Source organism: Eptatretus burgeri, chromosome 16, assembly GCF_056783735.1.
Source record: "Eptatretus burgeri isolate ZD-2024b chromosome 16, Ebu_testis_v1, whole genome shotgun sequence".
Taxonomy (NCBI): Eukaryota; Metazoa; Chordata; class Myxini; order Myxiniformes; family Myxinidae; genus Eptatretus; species Eptatretus burgeri.
In genome coordinates, this window is record NC_140976.1 from 62,330,245 (window position 1) to 62,345,244 (window position 15,000).

Below are 15,000 nucleotides of genomic sequence, written 5' to 3' on the forward strand. Positions count from 1 at the left end.
CAGAACGCGCGATGATCCTGGCGCACATGGTGATGGATGAAAATGGGGCAAAATGCAAGGAAGGGCTAGCAGGCATGGGGTCAAGGCCAAGGCAGGCAGACAAGGCATGGCAAGGCAAGACAAGGCCGTTGTAGCAAAACAGGCCGGTGGTGAAGCTAACCGGCACAGGCCTTGTAGCAAAACAGCTGGCAGATGAACTGACCAGCACAGGTCTTGTAGTAAAACAGCCAACAGATGAACTGACTGGCAACAGGCCTTGAAGCAAAACAGCCAGCAGATGAATGACTGGCACAGGCCTTGCAGTAAAACAGCCGGCAGATGAACTGACCGGCCTCTTCCCTTGTACTGGAGGTTCATGGAGGGAGTGCGGTGGTGCTGGCCACTCGGAAGGTGGGCTCGGACCTACCCTACTGTCTCCCTCCCAACCTATCGCCTTTGCCTGTCTATGTCCATTCCCACTCCCTTAATTTGCAAAAAATCCCCAAATTTAGCCCCAACTTATTTTTTTGTTTTATTTTATTTATTTTATTTCCCCTCTATAAATCGTCTCCCTAACCCCCTTTATTGTCTCTGTCCAGCTAACCGATCATGTCTCCGAGCCTACTCCCAACCCCTACGTTCCCTTCCCGGAGTGGAATAAGGGAGAGCTAGTGTCCTGTGTCGAGGCCCAACTAAGTCTCAGAATGGCCTCCTCAGATCTCAGTGATCTACTTTACCACGGTGAGTCCAGCGGCCCACACCGAGAGCGAAGGGATGGATGGTGCGGAGGGGTACACTTCCTAATCTACCCGAATATTTATTAACCTTAAACTACCCGGGGCTTTCCAAAAGCACCTCTCGCTTAAACTGCTGGTTCTAACAACCAAGACTCCGTCGCCTGGGTTGGTGTCCTCACAATTGTGGGCCATGCCCTCCAATTTTCCTCCCGTGCCCTCACACAGTGTCATGGCTGGGACGCTTGGCTGCCTCCCTTGGCAGGAACTACCCTCTGCCGATTCTCCAACGATGGCACCCCCGGTCACTACAACTGTCTCCGAAGCCTACCAGCTCCCTAAACACTGGGGAGTGCCCTCCCTGGTGACTCCCCTGAAACGCTCACGTGGCAGGCTGGCACCCCGGGCACCTGTGCCCAATGCACTGCCCACGCGGCCAATGGCGCCCTGGGCCCCGCATCATGTGGGCCCACCCATGCCCACTACTCTATCCCGGCCCCCACTGGACCCTTGGCCTACCGCGGCCGACTAGCCCGGTGCCCGGGGTACCACTAAGCGATATTCACTGTTCGCAGCCACGCTCCCAGCCCATCAACAGGGCTCCTGCACCCCTCCAAACGGGTTTCGAGCCTACTTCCCCACCAACAGCAAAACGACCTCCATTTTGTCAATTTGACTAACCCACGATCTCATATTACACTGACCCCAGAGTCCCTTGGGTGGGAATCACTCCTCCCCCCAATCACTCATCGCACCATGCATACCACATTCACTCCATTCACTCAGGCCCGCTGGCCTCACTCATTCACCAAGTACATTTTTCACTTCATTTCACACACCATCGCTGAATACTGCCATTCTTCTTACTAAATCCCATAACTACCTCGTGCTCCCTCGTCATCCCTTAAAATATAGCACGTCCTTTTAACACTACGTAGCTAAGCTACGTCCCCTCTACACATTCAAAGTCTGTCTCTGTCCTCACATCATTTCCCATCTCCCATCCTAAATCTCAACTGCAATCCCTCTAACGAATCCATTCCACAGGCTCCATGAGGACTTATCCCTGCCCCATGAAGCCGGTCGAGCTAAGCTAACCCTTCCCCCTAACTAGTGGTATTCTGTACCCGGGACAGAGGGGTCTTCCACCCCTTGCCCGGGAATCCTGTTCACCCGAAGCGAGGCTTGTTTTTTTTTTTCCCACCAGCGCGGCAACTCGCAACCTGCGCTCTTTCCCCGTGACGTGGTGGTAGAAGACAGAGAGACCACCGACTTGGTGTCTGTTAAAAAGCACAGGATTCCATTCCCTGCGCACAGTTTTGAATTTGGCCAATCACTACTTGATTATCCAGGCCAGACCCCATGCGAACGTGACTATTGAGCACACAGGCGACAGTACATGTACAAATACTCACTGAGCAAGGACAGAACAATGGAAAAGGGATGAACCGGACAAATTTGATTTATAAGATAAATCAAGAAGAAGGGATGGCACAAAGCCAAGCTGTTCATTCTGCCAATAATCCAAAGAATTCAGATTGCCTCCGGTTGAAAAGATGATTTAAGAAGAAAAACATCGACCATTTCAGATAGAAAAATTTCCTGCGGATTTTTCAGCTCGAGTGGGGCAAATATAATCCATCTTGCGAACGGACCCAAACAATTCAATACCTATCGGAGGCAAAAAGTTGTGTTCGTGGCGCAAGTCGGATTAGAATTTTGTATGAAGGAGGCCAATGACTTCTCATTACTGTTTGCTCTGATCTTTTTCTGTTATAAAAAGAATATTAATGTTTCCTGCTTTTGTCTATACAGAATCCTGGAATTTGAGTGTTGTGCTGATAGTAGCAGTAAAAGCCTTAAGTATGAGGTGGAACTTTGGGACTGCAGTGGAGACAGAAAGTAAGCTGAGCTGCCATCCTCGAGCCACCATTGCATACGTACATTTGTCAATGAGATCGTATAATGCCATCATGGAAATTTGATAATGCTTCCAACATCATTAATGGTGTTTAGAGAGTTTGCACTGAAAGTTACCTTTGCTGTACTTTAGGTTTGAAAAATGCTGGCCCGCTATGCGGAAGGATGCCAGTGGGGTTATGCTGGTGTTTGACCCCAACATACTGAACGACGTCCAGGAACTCGAAGCTTGGCATCACGCCTTTGTTCGGTATAGCGGCCTGCTTGAGCCACAATGTCTGCTCGTGGCTCATCAAAAGCCTGGATCACACGGTGACATAAAGAAACACGACCTTCGTGAGTAATTCTCACAAAGATGAAATGTTCAAACGTTTGCACAAAAGTAATTTTAATTTTCTTCAGGGTGTAACATACACTGGTCACAGAACTGTCGCCAACTCTTGTGGGAATGTTGAAACATTCGGACACCTGTCATCTTTGCTCAATTTTGACCGATGTCAGGAGGAAATAATTAAATAAATAAAAAGGACAACTGGCCTCTCAGAAAGAGACTGAAAGGAGGCATTCTTCCTTTGCACTGCCATGGATGGGGAATAACGGTTTCAACACGTCATCCCTGAAACCGAAATGAAGCTTCGATCAACGGTTTCGCATCCGAAACACAACACTGCCACAAAGAGATTCAACACACTGTTTAGGTGACATTAAAGTCACGGCGACCGATTTCCTCAGACAATCATGAGGAAATGTTTCTAAACTTCATGCCCAAAGGTACAACCAACAACTCAAAAGCATTGTTGGGACACAAAAATAAAGCGAACATTCATGATAACCTTGAGGTATGCACACTCACCTCTAAGCTGTCTCACCTGGGTTCGAATCCCGACTCAGCTGTAAACTGTCATCCTGGTATTTCACAGCAGGGTGATTCATCAATGTGTGTGCATGGACGTTAAATGTGAATCTTGTCCATCACCATTAGTTGGTGAACGTTAAAGATCCCATGGTGTCCTTCACGAAGAGTTGTCAAGCTCTCGCCGACACCCTGAAACAATTAAATATTCTTGGCCTAACCACTTAGTCGAGCGTCAGGCCTGGCCAGGCAGTTCATGAAAGACTTGGGCCAAAAACTTCCCCCGGCCAACCCCACAAGAACGTGGGAATACTCGTGATCTTTAAAGAAGAAGAAGATTCTTACATACATATATATATATATATATATATATATATATATATATATATATATATATATATATATATATATATATATATATATATATATCTCTGCATCGGTCTCCCGTTGGTGTGTCTGTTCAGCGAGGGGCTTTAAAATGAAATTGTGAAGTGTATTCAATGTAAATCAGTCAAGGCAGGTTCTTCCCCCCCCTCTCAAGTCAAGTCAATCAAGTCAAGGCAGAAGTAAGTCACACTCCACCCTCTCCCATCCCTCATCCTCGACCTCCCCCCTCCCCCCTGTGTGTGATCCTCTCTCAAGTCAATCCTCCCAAGTCACGGCAGAAGTAAGTCACTCCACACCCTCTCCCACCCCTCACCGCCTACCTCCCTCCTCTTGCTTGTGCACGATCCTCCTCCCCTTCCCCCTCTCGTGAGTGAAGCATCAGATATGAAGAGGGGTGGGTCCAAATATCTATGTCCATGGGTTTCCCACGGGTACCCAACTCGTACTTTATATACTCTCTTACCAAAAGTGGTTTTGGAAATGAAATTCCCAGATTTTTGAAAGGATTACTTTTGGAGAAAGCAAACCCAGCAGAACGTTACACCAGATTGAGCACGAGGACAGCACACACAATTTGGTAAAAAACTCACATCGGTTCAGGGAACAAAATTTGCGGTTTGAAAGGCACGGTCACTTTGGCCTTGAAAAGTATACATTTTTGAAGGGCTCCGAGGACACGTGCCAGGGCACCAAGGGGGAAGAAATGAAAACCAGAGAGATGGTGTCAAAGACACCCAATGCTTGCCTGTTTTTACATTTATCATTTTTAAGACTAGTCTAATAATTAATATTTTTTATAAAGCATTGCAGTAAAGTCTGATCCAAATAATTTTAAAGCAACATATGTATTTTGTCTATTGTAATCAGTAACAAGAGAGCAAGTGAGCACAATATATGCCCGAACAAGAAGGTACATACAGAATTGTGCTGCGACATGGAAAACAGCATCCGGGTTGCCATGGCAACCACTTTAGATGACTAATGTATGTTGCGACATACCGTCTCCACAGTCTGTACCTATGTACCAAATATGAAACGTGAAAGTTGAAAACTTTGGGAGTTAGAGTGCGGACAGGAACGGATGGAAAACAGTATCCTGGATGCCATGGCAATGACTTTAGATGACGAACGAATGTCGCGACACACCGTCTCCACAGTCTGCACCGATGTACCAAATATGAAAAGTGAAAGTTGAAAACTTTGGGAGTTAGAGTGCGGACAGGAACGGATGGACGGACGGACGACAGGTATCACATAATACGCCCCGATATATATATATATATATATATATATATATATATATATATATATATGTATATATATATATGTATATATATATATATATATATATATATGTATATATATTGTTGCGGTCTTCGCGCCCGCCGGCGTGCGAACGGCCACGTAACTCGAATCGCGGCACGTCGCCCACCGGACGGACAATCCAGTCGTGACCCTCTCGGACTAACGCCGGGAACCAGTCACGGGTGGACCTTTCGGTCTCACCGCGATCGAGCCAATCAGCCCCCGCGTGGGATAGGGTTGCTCGCCAAATTCGACCTACCTAAGTACCCACGCGGAGGGTAGACCGGGCGATCGCACCTCGCCGCAGGTCGACTTCGGACACGGGCCACTTAAGCGACCCGTTCCGTACTATCAGAATAACCGAGCGGTGTTATCGTCGACCTCGACGGTTCGATTAATTATCGGGCGTACTCAGCCCACTACCAACCCTTTACGTGAAGCAAGATGAGGGTTCAATGGGGGAAAAGATGAAGCGAAGCGGGAGAACCGTTCAACAATAAAGCACATTTATTCGCGGCACACGGGAAGCACACAAATACAATTCCACCAAAAGCACACAAAAAAAAGAAAACACAATTCCATTTACACAAAAAGCAAATGTAAAAGCGAAAACAATGCAGAGCTAATACCGACTACCGAGCACACGGCAACACTTATACAATTCTACTTCACAGACGGCGCCGACAACACATACCCAAAACCAAGGAAAAGAAATCCCTCAAGGATGAGGCGGGCCTGAGGCCGAGACCGGGTCGCGCCTACCCGTCTGGTGATGAGACGCGGAGCGGCGATGGCGCCGCAACCCGCGGGCCTCGTGGACGGTGTCTGGTAGGGGGTGGGAACGGGGCCCCCTTGGTCGCACTATCTCAGCGCGGGGGGAAACAGGAGGGGGTTGCTGATGCTCGGGGTATAGAGGATCTTTATTATCCCTGGTGTGCGTCTCCACCTCGGCCAGGTCGCGCTGCCAGCCTTCCTCGGGCGTGCAGCTCCTGGCACCGTCGCGAGCACCCCCTCGTCTGCCTTCGCCGCTGCCGCCTCTCCGCCTCTGGACTCTCCACCCTGGACTCTTCTTTGGGCTCTCCTCGTTTGACTCTCTTCAGCTTCTCCAGCTACTGCAGGCTTCGGGCTCCAGACTTCCACACACTTCTCTCCCCGTTCCGACTCCTTCTCGTTCTGCTGACTGACGAACACCGTCCTTTTATCCCCCCCGTAGCTTCGCCTTTGACCCCCTCCCTTTGACCTTTCACCTCGCTCCCCATTGGCCCGAGAAAAAGTGGGCGTGAAGGCTTTTTGATCCACAAATTTGCATATATCGATCGTTCTGGAGGCGGGGCCAAATCGCCCCTCGCTCACCGATTGGACGGCAAAAAGTGGGCGTGTGTCGTTTTTTATCCGTTTTTGAAGCACAAAATCCGTGATTTTGTACACGCTGTTCAACGTGCGCCCTGCACGAGTCCAACACCGGTACCCACAGCGGGGCAAGAACGGTGGCGATGCTACGGTTGCGAGGTGTGACGTGAAGGTCGTGGCGGTTGTGGTGAAGCGGCGTTGTGGTTGGTGGTTGATGTTGTGGTTGTGGTGGTAATCATGGCGGTTGGTCCAAAATAAAGATAGTAAAAGAAAAACGGCTATCCTGAAGAGTCGCAGCACGTATAAATGACATGTATTCCCACTAGACAACGGGTTTGGGCATAACTACACATGCACTTACCGAGATACCTCACCTAAGGGGCCTGAATGGTGGTTTGCGAATTTGGTAACCACAACACTACCCCCTCCCCTTTTTACAGACTCGTCCCGAGTCGTCAAATTTTCGTGTGCCATCATGTGTAGTTTTCCCCTAGTACATTTTACCTACGGATCCCTGAGTGCAACATTCATGGTATTCGTGTCCCCAAAATAAATAACCTGAGGGCTGCGTAACTATCTAAACAAACTCACTCACACGGACGACTTAAATAAAATTGCCGGCGCTAAGACATACATGCCGGGGGCGCACTCATATTTACAGTACATCTTAACCTTAACTTACAAATTTTACACTAAACCATGGCCCAGGATCATTGAACTCTGCAAAAAGAAAGCAGTTAGCAGGGAGCCAGGCTGCCCACATGCAGTCTCTGGCTCAAAACAATGCAGGTGACAGGGAACGTGGCTGGCTGCTCACACGCAGTCCAAGGCCTTCCCTTTTGAACTGAACTCAGTGAACCACAACGGTGCTTGGGCTGCACAACGCAGTCTCCGTGCCAGCTCAAGTGGCACACGCAATGAGCACAACGAATGGATGCATGAACGCAAACACGGTGCACGGGCCGCCACTGCAGGCCCGTGTTGTAGCTGCCAACAGGGCAGTTCTCGCAGCTTGCAAACTGTTGCCTTGATCCTGGCGCACATGGAAATGAACAGGGGGGGGGGGCAAAGCAAAAATTGAACGGGGCTGGTGAACGTGGGCATGGCAAAGGCAGCAGGCAAACACAGCCCGCAGAAGAAGAAGGCCGCTGCAGGCAAACACAGCCGGCAGATGAACTGGCCGGCACAGGCCTTGAAGTACCACAGCTGTAGATGAAGTGGCCGGCACAGGCCTTGCAGCAAAACAGCCAGCCGGCAGATGAAGTGGGCCGGCACAGGCCTTGCAGCACAGCAGCTGCAGACGAAGCTGGCCAGCTTTTGCCGTCAGTGGAAGTTGGTGGAGGGAGTGCGGTGGTGCTGGCCACTTGGAAGGTGGGCTCGGACCTACCTACCTGTCTCCCTCCCACCTATCGCCTTTGCCTGTCACTGTACATACCCACTCCCTTAATTTGTCAAACCCCAATTTAGCCCCAACTTATTTTTTTATTGTTTTTATTTTTACTTCCCCACTATAAATCGTCCCCTAACCCCCTTTATCGTCCTTGTTCGGCTAACCTATTCTGTCACCTAGCCTACTCCCAACCCCTACGTTCCCTTCCCAGAGGGGAACAAGGGAGAGCTAGCGTCCTGTGTCGTGGCCCAACGAAGCCTCAGAATGGCCTCCCCAGAGTTCGGCGATCTTAACACCAAGTGGGTCCAGCGGCCCACAACGACAGCGAGGGGATGGATGGTGCGGAGGGGTACATTTCCTAATCTACCCTAACCATTTAACTGTTAAACTACCCCGGGGCTTTCAACAAGCGCCTCTCGCTTAAACTATTGGTTCTAACAACCCAGATTCCCGTCGCCTGTGTTGGTGTTCTCACAATTTCGGGCCTCGCCCCCCAATTTTCTCTCCGTGCCCTCACACGGTCTCCTGGCTGGGACACGTGGCTCCCTTTGGCAGGCACGACCCTCTGCCGAATCTCCCGCTATGGCACCCCCGGGCACTACACTGCCTCCGAGCCTACCAGCTCCCTAACACCGGGGAGTGCCCCCCATGGCACCTCCCCTGAAACGCACACGTGGCAGGCCGGCCTCCCGGGCCCCTTTCCGAGGGTCACCCGTGCCCACAACACTGCCCACGCGGCTAATGGCGCCCCGGGCCCCCGCACCAAGCAGGCGCACCCGTGCCCACTACTCTATCCCGGCCCCCCATGGGCCCATGGCCTACCGCGGCCGACTAGCCTGGTGCCCGGGGTACCCACTCAGCGATACTCACCTTTCGCAGCCACGCTCCCAAGCCCGTCAACAGGGCTCCTGCACCCCTCCAAATGGGTCTCGAGCCTACTTTCCCACCAACAACAAAACGACCTCCATTTTTCAATTTAACTAACCCAGCGAACTCACTCTACACTGACCCCGGGGTCCCTTGGGCGGGAGTCACTCCTCCCCCCAATCACTCATCGCACCATGCATTCCCCATTCACTCCACACACACACAGACCCGCTGGCCTCACTCACTCAACATGTACACGTACTCACCTCACAACCCACAACTCTTCAACACACACACCGCTGAACTCTGCCATCCTTCTAACTGCACCCCTAACTAACTCGTGCTCCCACGTCGTCCCTTAAACTACAGCACGTTCCTTTTAACACTACGTAGCTAAGCTACGTCCCCACTACACATTCACAAGTCTGTCACTGTCCTCGAATGTCCCAAAAATCAATTTCCCAAGGGGGGGGAATTTCCTCCCTTCCTACTGGGCTCGTGAACTCGTCGCAAGATTCTGAGAGCCCTGCGCCTCTGCGGGAGCGGCTGTTCCAGCACTGACTCCTCCGGCAAGACATATCCATGAGGGCGTAAGGTCGCCCTTGTAAGGCCTCAGGCGGTCCGCGTGGACGATCCGAGAGAGGGCTCGTGGTCCCATTTTAATTTTTAGGACCACGTCACTGACTTGCGCCAGGACGACCCCCGGGCCCTGCCAGGGTGAGCTGAGCTTCGGGCATCTGCCCTTCCTTCGCCGGGGGTTAAAGAACCAAATCTTTGCCCCCGGTGGGTATTTGCTCACCTGGCTCCGGTGGTCGTACCTGCGCTTCATCTTTATGCCCGCCTGTTGGAGCTGGTGTCGTGCGAAGGCGTGGACCTTCTCCAAGCCCTCCTCCAACCGACGGGCATAGCCCTCCCCCGGGGGCCTATCAAGCCGCTCAGGCGTCGGACCGCACAATAAATCGACGGGGCTTCTCAGCTCCCGTCCATACATCAACAGCGCCGGACTACATGCGGTAGACCCGTGCTGGGACGCGCGATAGGCCATCAGGAGGTACGGAAGGTGTTCGTCCCAGTCCTCCTGGTTAGTGGCGGTGAAGAGGGCCAACTGTTGGACCAGGGTCCTGTTGAACCTCTCCACCATGCCATCAGACTGTGGTCTCAGGGGCGTTGTCCGTGTTTTTCGAATTTCCAGGAGCCTGCACACCTCTTTTAGTAATTCACTCTCAAAATTTCGTCCCTGGTCCGTGTGCAGCTCCTGCGGAATCCCATACCGGCATGTAAATCCTTCTACGAAGGCCTTGGCCACAACCCCTGCTTCCTGGCTGGGAAGGGCAAAGGCTTCTGGCCATTTGGTGAAATAGTCCATAATTACGAGGACGTACTTATTACCCTGGCGAGTGGGGGGCAGTGGTCCCAAAATGTCCATGGCCACTCGCTCCAGGGGAGCCCCAACCTGATGTAGTTGGAGTGGGGCCCTCATCCTCTGTGGCGGTCCCTTTTTTGCAGTACAGGCGTCGCATGCTCGACACCAGTCCTGTACATCACGCCCCATGTTAACCCAATAGAACCGCCGGCGGGCCCGAGATTTTGTTTTGGTCCTGCCCAAATGGCCGCCGGCGCGGGTACCGTGCACCTGTTTCAAAATTTGGGTCTTAAACCCATCAGGGACTATCACCAGCCAAGAAGTTTGTTCAGAAGGAATCTCCACCCACTTGCGATACAAGATGTTGTCCCTCATTTCTAGGGTCCTCCACTGAGCCCAGTATGCTTTTGTTCGCGCCCCGAATGGGGCGATTTCCTCTCCACTGGGCCTCCTGTTTTCCTGGACCCATTTGTACACTGGCCTTAGCACGGGGTCTTCCCGCTGGGCCGTGCTCCATGCCAATCCACCAAATTCCTCTCCCGCGGTTAGTGGCAAAGTTGGGCCTACCACCCGGGCCGCACGGACTGGGAGTTTCGGGGAGGCGTCTGCCAATTGGTCCCTCTCCTCATGTCTCGTACAATATTTGCAGTTGTCCCTCAGACAGGGGCGTCGAGAGAGCGCATCGGCATTCCCATGAGCCTTACCGGCTCTATGGACCACACTGAAATCGTACTGCTGCAATTTTTCCAACCACCTTGCAATTTGGCCCTCCGGTTCCTTGAACCGTAAGAGCCATTGCAAGGAGGAATGGTCAGTTCGAACCAAAAATTTCCTCCCGTACAAGTACGGGTGGAAATGGTTCACGGCAGACAGCATAGCCAATAGTTCCTTACGAGTTACGCAATAATTTCGTTCGGGCCTACTCATGGCCCGACTGTAATACGCGATCACTCTTTCCACGCCCCCCTGTGTCTGAGACAAGACTGCTCCCAATCCTTCCTGGCTTGCATCCGTGTCCAGGGTATACATCCCGTCATCGGTGGGGTACGCTAAAACAGGTGCGGATGTCAAACACCCCTTTAATTTGAGGAAGGCCTCCTGGCACTCCTCCGTCCAATTAAATCTCAACCCCTTCTCCGTCAACCGGTGAAGGGGCCTGGCTATCTCCGCAAAGTTTGCCACGAAACGCCGGTAGTAGGAGCAAAGTCCCAAAAAGCCCCGCACCTGTTTGACAGTTGTAGGTACGGGCCACTCCTCTACCGCTGTAATTTTTCCGGGGTCGGTCTTCACCCCTCGCGGCCTATCACGTGTCCGAGATAGGCCACCTCTGTCGCGAACAAAGTGCATTTCTCTGGGCTCAATTTCAGCCCTGCCTGCCTGAGGTGCCCAAACACCTGGTCCAAATTGGCTATCTCCTGGGTGAATGTTTTAGCGTGTACCAGGACGTCATCCAGATACACCAGGCATGACTGCCACGGCATGCCGCCTAGTACACGCTCCATCAGTCTCTCAAAGGTGGCGGGGCGTTACACAAACCGAACGGCATCACAGTGAACTGATACAGTCCCTTCCCTGTGGAAAATGCCGTTTTCTCCTTCCCCGTCTTATCCATCTCCACCTGCCAATACCCACTCTTGAGGTCCAAAGTTGAGAACCATTTAGAGCCTGCAACGGCGTCGAGGGTATCGTCAATTCTAGGCAGGGGATAGGAGTCTTTGAGTGTCACGTTGTTCAGCTGGCGATAGTCCACACAGAAACGCGTGGTCCCATCCTTCTTTTTAACCAGCACAACTGGTGACATCCAAGGACTTCCCTAGGGCTCGATGACACCTGCATTGAGCATCTTTTCAACCTGTTCATCAGCCTCCTCTCTTTTGCTCCATGGGAGCCTTCGAGCAGGCTGACGGACAGGCCGGGCCCCATTGGTGTGGATCTGATGTTGCACCAGGCCCGTACGTCCAATATCCTCGGGTGACAAGGAGAAGATCCCGATGTGTCGGTCGACCAGCTTGTATAAGGCCTCCCGCTGGGCCTCCTCCAAATCTACACTACTCCGATTTACCATCTCACAAATGGGACCGGGCCAATTCCTAATCGAGTCTGGAGACTCCTTCTGGGGCCAGTCCGGCTCGACGTTATCGTCCCTCAGCTCTGCGACCTCTTTTACTGGGATGCAATCTGCCACCTTCGTGCCCTTCCTGATAGTGCGTGGTTCCGTGCTAACATTTATCACCCGTACGGGCACTACTGGCCCGTCGGTACTTACCAGGGTGCGGCCCACGACTAAGCCCGGGGTTGACGGCCCTGCCGGTAGTTCCGCTAGGCCGCAGGGGCCCTGCCACGTTGGGGGTGCTCGCCACCGGGCCGGGACCACCGCCTCGGCACCCGGGGGAATGACCACGGAGTCAGGAGCCTCCAGCTCCACCCTCTCATCCGTGCTCACGCCTCCTAACGGCAACTCCTCACCACCCAACTGCATGACCCCCCGGCCCAAGTCGATCTTACAACCACCGGCCGTCAGCACATCCAACCCTATTAGACATGGGTCGTACACCTCTGCCACCCAAACCTCTATCTTGGTTTTCACAGTGCCCAATTTAAACGACACGAAACCACGTCCTATGATAGGGGCCGTTGCCCCGGTAGCTAGCTGCAAACTATGGTTTTGCAGACGGTGGATCTCATCCCAACCGTCTACACTCGAATCAAGGACCACAGGGCTGATGATCGTGGCGCTTGCTCCTGTGTCCACCACGGCGTCTACCCCTACGCCGGCAATCTTGCACCGAATTGTTAAGCTACCTTTGCCAATTTGGCCACAACTGATGACCTGTCGCAGTTCTGAGGGCTCTTCTCCGTCTGAGTCTGCCGAACACGGCCCTACATGTTCGGCACTTCTTAGTTTCCCGGGGACTGGTGGGGGGGGATGGTTGGGCCTGGCTATTCCTATTGACCCGGGGCGGAGTTGGTGGTCTAGGGGGCCGTGGCTCTTCTCTTCGCGGGGGCCTTTCCCTGCGCGGGGCGTTGCACCTCCGCTGCAGGTGGTCCCCTGCGCCACAATTATAACACCTCTTCTGGTAAGGTGTTTGCCTCCAGTACGCCGAATTATACCCCCCTCCATTCCGAATTGGGGTACCCCCCGATGGCCCATCTCCCGCCCTTCCCGGGCCCGACCGCCTCTCCACAGTTCTCCCGAACCGGCGGTCGAACATGCCCTGCACCATCCTTTCCACTCGCGCTTGGTCGCCCAGGGTTGCCCCGGCTCCCAGCGCACTGTCGTGCACGGGGTCCACCTGTCGGACTGCCACCGCATGGCGCCCAGCCCCTCCCAATGGCGTTCTGGCTGCCTCCCAGCAGGCAGCAGTATCAGCCGCCTTCTGGAGGTTGTCCGGGCGCCATACGGTGAGCAATGCTCCGACATCGGTGCCCCCTATTGCTCGAAGGAAATGGTCCAGGGCAATCTCCTCCCGGTACTCCGGCGGCATGTTGGTGTGCGCGATCCCCACCAAGCGGCGAATGTCATGTGCCAATTCTCCCAGTGATTCCTGGGGACGTCGTTTGCGCCCGTTGAGCTGAGCTTTAACAAGCTCGCTCTGCTGGTCCATGCCAAATCGGTTTTTTAGGGCCGAATGGAGATCCTCCAGGGTCGCCCCCTCACTGGGTACCGTGGTCAGGACTTCCAAAGCCACGCCACGCAGGGCCGCTGTGAGTTGTGCCACACCCTGCACCTCGTTCCAGCCATTGCCTCTGGCAACACACTGGAACTGGGCCATATATGCCCTCAAGTCCGTCTTGCCATCGTACGGGGGTAGCGGCACCCTCGGTTCTTTCGAGGTCTCCTCCCGTTCCCTAGGGACTCCGGGAGGAGTGTACCTCCCCAGTCCCAACGGTGCCTCACTCCCGCAGGGTCCGAGCCATTTGCCCGGGGGCTCCACCACCCTTGTCTGCGTCTGTCCGTGCCCCGCGTTGTCCCGCTTATTCTCCCAAGCCATTGGACTCACACTCTGCACACCCCCTGGAACAGTCATTCCGGGTACCCCCATTAGGCCAAAAGACCCCGCGGTCTCTACCCTCCCCAAGCTTGGCATGCTCACCCCCGCATCGGGCAAGCCTCCTCCTCCGCCCTGTGACACCGGCCCCACCTGGGCACGATCCGCCTCGAGGGAGTATATCCTCTCCCCCTGTTCCCGAAGGAGGCCACCCTGCTTCTCACACCGGGCCTCCACCCTATCCGTCAGTCTCTTCTCCATTTCCTCCATTTTCCCCTTTATTACCCCATTTATTTCCTCCCCTATCGTTCCTAACGACAGTTCCCCGACTTTCTCTTATTTGCTCCACCTCCCCTTGTACCTGTGTCACCATCTTATTTGTCTTGGATATTTCCTCCCTCGTTGTCCTAAACTGCTCTTCTGTCTCGCCCCGGTTTTTTCCTATCTGCTCCCCCAGTTCCTCTGTCTTTTCTCCGGCTTTCCGCTCCATTTCATTAATTACCTCCTCATGTCTCTTTCTACATTCCTCCGCCACCTTCTTTAATCCTTTCTGTGTCTCCGCTTTTACCTCCTTTCGCAGGTTTTCAACTTTGTCTGTCATTTCCCGATGTCTTTTCTCACAGTCCTCCTTCACGGCTCCCAATCCCTCCTTTATTTTCCCTTGTTCTCTTTTTAATTCCTCTATCGCCGTCGTGTTCCTCCCGATTTCCTCCTTTATTTGGTCTTGTCCCTGTTTTACTTCTCCCAATCCTTTTCCTACTTTGTCTATTTTTCCCACCACCGTCTTTATTTCGTTTACCCTCTCTTGTTTACTTTCTTCCATTGCGACTCCCACTCCTTTTACTTTCTCTTTTAACCCGGTC

At 52.9% G+C, this 15,000-nt stretch overlaps 1 protein-coding gene across 2 annotated transcripts in view; it reads left to right on the forward strand.

Annotated features, from left to right (window-relative positions):
* IFT22 (intraflagellar transport 22) overlaps nucleotides 1–15,000 on the forward strand; it is a 66,260-nt gene that overhangs the window by 10,735 nt on the left and 40,525 nt on the right. For both annotated transcript variants that reach the window (XM_085859638.1, XM_085859639.1), the window contains 2 exons: nucleotides 2,529–2,615; nucleotides 2,767–2,969. In XM_085859638.1, the coding sequence (XP_085715764.1) occupies nucleotides 2,529–2,615; nucleotides 2,767–2,969 (290 nt within the window). The remainder of the gene's footprint in view (nucleotides 1–2,528; nucleotides 2,616–2,766; nucleotides 2,970–15,000) is intronic.